General features: G+C 29.9%; 1 protein-coding gene across 1 annotated transcript; it reads right to left on the bottom strand.

Annotated features, from left to right (window-relative positions):
• Positions 1–36: 36 nt before the first annotated feature.
• On the bottom strand, positions 37–4,744 carry LOC125070658 (glutamate receptor ionotropic, NMDA 3A-like). Its single transcript, XM_047680606.1, has 2 exons — positions 2,921–4,744; positions 37–42 (listed from the first exon to the last, which is right to left on the bottom strand). The coding sequence occupies exons 1-2, from the start codon at positions 4,742–4,744 to the stop codon at positions 37–39; spliced, it is 1,830 nt and encodes a 609-aa protein (XP_047536562.1).
• Positions 4,745–6,270: the final 1,526 nt, after the last annotated feature.

Raw genomic sequence — 6,270 nt, forward strand, 5'->3', positions numbered from 1 at the left:
CATTTCATTCGAATGTCAAATGTTGTACTAATAAATTTATATCTGAAAATTTATTGACCATTATAAATACTTACCAAAATAATATAGCAGTACCATCTTTCTCTAAATAGTTTTAAGCTATTTTTATTTAGATACAAGTTTATTACTATTTGTAAATTATTTTAAAAAGATTTTATGCTATTGCCATCCTGCTATGTGACCTCACCATTCAGAAACAAAACTGTATATCGTTATCCACTGTACACGGACATTGTGTAAATCTTAAAAAAGAAAAGATAATATGGTTTAATTTAAACAAGTTCATTTGTGATTAAAAAAAAGTCAAGGACGTTCTGCAATGCGCGTTAAGGCTACGTTAATTAAAAACCTAACGACATTGCTCGTGATCTGATATAAGAGAGCTAGTTAGTTAGACTCAGCGATAAAGTTTACATTTACAGTCTGTGAACACGAATATTGCACTAATTACAATCTAATAGACTAGAGACCATTAATAGTTAATGTAGAGACGCCATAACGAAAAAAGGCTTAAACAAAAATATTGTTTTTGATGATTCAGGCATTTGATTAAAATGCAATCTATTAAATAATTGATTGTTCATAAAAATACATCGATACACCGTGATATTATATTCAATTAGTTTACGTATAAGCGTTAATGGAGTAAAGGAATGTAGAGACGACATCAATAAATGTTCGTTAATCAATCAATTATTATTACATAATCTGTTATTACTACACAAAGACAACGATGGCAGTTTCATTTCTCGTCTTCTCTGTTTGTCAACCGATTTTGTTTTTCTTAGTTTTAGTGATATTAATTAAAAAAAATTGAAATATGAATAGCAAAAGTCATGTTGAAATCTGGAAATTTTTATATATGTTTTCCTTAAATATTGAATAATGATCAATATTATTATATAGATTCGATTAAAAATGATGTAATGTAATATTCATAAAATAATTTTATTATACAAACATATATATATATAATATTAATTTGGCGATATTTAGTAACAGCAAATATATTTTTTTGTAAAAAAAAACAGTAAGTGTAAAAGATTTTAATAATAAATCAACGCATCATTTTTTCGCTTACGTGTATTAAATATAAATTACTAAACTTTCGGCTTAGATAAAAAAGGATAAAAAAATTCAGCGAAAATATCGTTTACGTGTATAACCACGCAATTTCAGTATTAGCTTACCAGTTTTATGAAATAATAAGTGGATAACCGTAGAAAGAATTTCATAAGTAAAATAATAATACACGAGAAACTATAAATACGTTTATAACTTATTTTTTTCAGAAGTTAATCTATTACTACATAGTATCTTTTGGTGTGTGTCGAACTGTAGACGTATTCTGTAAAAAAAATATCGAACTTTACCGCAGAACTCGAGCGTGAAATGTCAGGATGCGATATTCACTACAATAATTAGAAAATTTACATGATGCACGTATCAAAATGGCGAATCGCTGTACATCGCTTGTCAACGTTACACGAGTGATATACGATAGCAATTATTACAGGATCGCACTGCTGAAATTTAAACCAGTTTTACCGAACCGATTGCGCTGAAATATCGCACAAACAATTGGTGCTAGTAAAAGGCAATCTATCAATCTAGTACACTTCATTTTATTTATTTTCGTACTTGTATTAAATAAAAGATTGTTTATTTTTTTAATTCAATTTATTTTATAAGTAGCTTAGGTATATATGTTTTAGTATTGTAAACCTATTGTTTTTACCTACTCTGTACATATAATCTAATTTTCATGTGATGTTTTGTTTGTAAACACAGGTGATTTCTCAAATGCAACTAGAGCTAAACACATAAGCTAGAGAAAATTTTATGCATACAATAAATTTGTTTTTGAATATCATATCTATATAATACACTGTATTACAATTGCATGAGACATACTTATTATAATATGTTAAAATGTTTTTATGTTTTCTCAAGCTGAAAGCTCGTTATATTTTGTAAATTATTTAAATTTTTAAACATTATTGAAGCAATTGTAATACATCAAAAGTTTATTGCTTGCAAATGAAACTTCTAGTGATCATTTTAAAACATTTTACAACAAATAATATTTCCTAAATAAAAGGCTAACCTTTTATTTTTATGACTGATAAACTCGTTAATTTATTACCGGCGAGGAATAAATAATTTTTTTGTTTCATTTGTAACAAATAACGGAAAGTAGTGTAAGACAAATTTTGGTATAGAAATGATAAACTAATTTTGATATTTGTTGTACCCTTGATATTATTACATTTAAATAATCGAATAGATATACAATATTTTTGTAATTGTATTTAAAATTTACAACAAAGGAATCGCCAGTAAGATGCGTTTCAGACTTTTAAATATAAAATTATAACTTAAAAAACAGATACGAATAATATTGAAATGTAAATCTATTTTTTATATAGTATAATAAAGTATAGCTATTAGTGCTTATTTACTAACAAAGAACTATGTAATTAGGAGTAGATAAACTGTTAATGTTATTGGAGTACCTAATAATATATTTTGTTTCGTTAGATCTCAAAACCTAGTCAAATTTTATTCGCATAAGTTACAAATAAAATTTTAGTAGTAGCAATGTGCATTTTTATTTTTAAACACAAATCGCACAAGTACTACACAGAGATTAAGTTCTTAATAATAAAAAAAAATCCATGTAACCCTTTTATTATAATCAAATTAGTTATTATAGTATATAGCTATTTGTCGAGGAATGTGAAATGTTTTAGAAAGACTATCATTCTCATTATTGTAAAGTGCAGGTGTCGAAAACACGTCGATAAATAACTAATGATAAAATACGTCGTCTAGTTATTTTTATTTAATATTTTGTAATTTATTTGGAAAATTGTATTTTATGTTTCTGATATTTTATAACCATTATTTTCTTCGACTCCTTCAATATACCGGTCTTATCACTTTTAAATTTAATGATCTCAAATATGAATACTATTCCTGATACTAAATATCCAAGTAAAAGACACAAAATGCAACTAAATACTTGTTTATTATTCAAAGCACTTGGTTCGAGTACTTTCATGGTAGTTTTGCTAGACATCTTTACAGTATCTTTTTCTAACAAGCCACTTTCCAAAAGACGTATGAGCCACAGAGATAGTGGCCTCATAAAAGCTGAATTTTTACCCATCCATATTACTAAGGGAATTTTCATGATAGAATCGGGAAGGATATAGCCACATTCGTTTTCATTTATCCCTTGAGACATGCAATACGCCTTTACGTATTCGAGTGACAGGGCAATAATGAACTTTTTCTTGCCTCCTAAAACTTCTTGGAAAACATTTTCGAACTCCCTCTCAGGTACAACTTCAAAGTTTTCACGTATAAAGGTATCATGTTCAAAATGAGCTAATACGCCCGCTCTGCCTCCAAACTTGTATCCATTATTGCAAGCATCTTTCAAATCAATAAAATTACCAACTATAACATCCGATTTCAGAGCTCCGATGAGGACACTTTGGTAGGCACTTCTTACTACAAATGTAAACCATATCCAAAGACTCAGGATATAGAAATCTCTAAAACGCTTCGGCTCAACCCTAATTGGCTGACCCATTAAAACAGCCCAAATTCTTATAACTACACCGTGCAATTTATCCGCATGTTTAAAATTCTTAAAGCAAAACATCTTAATACGTTTAAAGTTCAAAGTGAACGGTATTGATTTAACAAAGAGTATAACGAGTAAAAGTATGAGCCATAAATATCCGTTTAATGGTGAAAATAGACGCCACCAAATTGGTCCTGGGGCTAGAGGCGGTGCTAGCCATGCTAAACTGATTCTAAAATATGGTACCGAGTAGTCTAATATGCCCACTCTATCCATTCCAGGTGCAATGCTACAAGTTGAGATATTAGCGCTACCCGTTAAGATGTCATCTAAAGTTTCAGACCAATTCTTGGCTCCATCCGAGTCGATGCTGAGAAAATCTCTGCTTGAAAGAATGGGCGTGAAATTCATGATGTCCCTGAGGTACCGTATTATAGCTCTTTTAATTATTTCTAAAGGAATTTTCTGCTCTGTTGCTGGATGATATAGTTTATTGGTTGATATGTAAAGAGGACAACCGTTCATGTTAATCATCTTATCTGGAAATAAATCTTTTTCCATTACTTCACCGTCGCCCCAAAAGCCAATGAGAGTAGGTTCCAAATTTTGGCAGTTTAAATGATTTTTGTACGGGTAATAAGTAAACAATGCTATTCGTTTGTCTTTATTAGTGACCACAGTTACCACATTAGTAGCATAGTAACCCCAAAGAAGGCTATATATACGCCGTAGCCTATGTGGATAGGAGAGAACAACTATTATGTAATACGCATCGCTGTGGAGCATGGTCTTCCCTTTTAGATCTGGTTTCAATTTTCCGAGTATTCTTATAAGCGACAAATATGATTCGATTAAAATTACTACCTGTTTCGTTGGTACCTTATCATTCCTCTCCAAAGTAACTGTTCCACGATAGAACTTAATGAATTGATTTAAAATTGATTCTTCTACATCGTGTGATATTATCACGGTAGATATTCGGTATTCAAAATTCTTATTAGCGATTTCTACAGCACTTTTTATAACATCATTATGCTTTATATTTTCATCATTTTCTACTTCCAAATTTGCACATATATAACTAATGTTCAAAAGTATTATAATAGTCGTAGTGTGCTCAAAATAGACCATTGTAAAGCATTTGAGTCAGATTCCAACTAAGCATTTTTAAAGCGTTAGTCAAAGAGATGATAAAACGCCTGTCAGTAAAAGTAAAAGTTATTAATCATGTTTTGTTTCTAAAGTTACCTCTTTCATTTAATGCTTTAAAAAACTAAAAGGTAATGGCGAATGAAAATTTATAAAAGAACTTCATCAATTGATCTATTGTAATAATGCATTTATGCGCATCAATTATTATTTAATGTTTTTACTACTTTTTTTAATGTATAATATATTGATATTTCGTAATCTTTATGAACATTTTCGCCCATAACTAACATCTTTCCTATTGCTCTATTTTATTGTTGACCTGAATCCTACAAAGTCATAATATACTCTAGGTCTAGAGGCTAAGTGGCACCAGTGTTTAAAGGAGGTGTTTCACAAACCTTTGTTCCTGGCTACGTAAGCGTTTGGTAATTAATAAAAAATAATATTATTAGATGCGCCTTGCGGTTTTAACTGCGTTAAATATGGTTTAAAAAATATTTTTATTAGTAATTAAAAGTAAAAAAGTGTCGGTTAATTTAATTTAATATATTATTTGTTGTATATACTGACCGTTTAGCTGATGCGATATTCAATCGGAAAACACCGTATCGTTGGTCATTTACTGATAAACAGAAGCCTGAGCACCAATTTAAACTTCAAAAATGACGACCTTTCCATACGAACTGGACATCACACTCAGTCCTGGGTTGAAACCCAGGACTGAGGGTGATGAATTTAATATTCGCTATAACGGCTTTCTCTGATTCATAAATAGAAGCCTAAGTGCCGATTCCCATATTTCAAACTTTGAAAAAATGTAAACTTATATAGAAACTTAAATTCCCAATTTCACCTTTTTGGGTGATAAAGTTTCGGAGAAGATTAAACAGCTGTTCTTCTATTAACGACCTATTCCATTCGTCAAACGACCGATTTCCATTTTTCTAACTTACATAAATAATGAACTTCCATACAAGTTTACGTCCAAGTTTCAACCTCCTAGGTGATAGATAGTTTTTCAAACATTTTTGAACTCATTGCCTTTAGCTTAAATACCGATTTCAATAGTTGTAATATAATATCAGAAATGATGAATTTCCATACAAACTTTTACCCCACATGTAATCACTTTATCAAGTCGTTATAAAATGTTATTACATATTATACGATTAAAATCAACGAAATATTTAAATTTATCTTGGTTTTTAAAACAAATATGATTTTTAAAGTTAATTTTAAAGAGATATGTATATTTCGTTTTGGTTGATTGTGTACCCCCACCACCACATGCGTCACCAGGCAACCCCCTTTCAGAAATTACGTAAACAAATGGCATCCCGTGCAGCAAAGCGTGTTATTACGCCTTAATACGGATTCCCTGTGTTGTTTCTTATCAATTCATGTAATATAATTTTGTTTCATGTAATTCTTTGACGTTTGATTAAGTTGCAATAAGTTTGGGGAATATTTATTAGCAATAACACATTGTTTATATTCTCAACGCT

Source organism: Vanessa atalanta, chromosome 17 (genome assembly GCF_905147765.1).
Source record: "Vanessa atalanta chromosome 17, ilVanAtal1.2, whole genome shotgun sequence".
Lineage (NCBI taxonomy): Eukaryota > Metazoa > Arthropoda > Insecta > Lepidoptera > Nymphalidae > Vanessa > Vanessa atalanta.

Excerpts from the sequence above, each read along its gene's own strand:
- LOC125070658 (XM_047680606.1), bottom strand. The coding sequence starts at position 4,744 with ATGGTCTATTTTGAGCACACTACGACTATTATAATACTTTTGAACATT.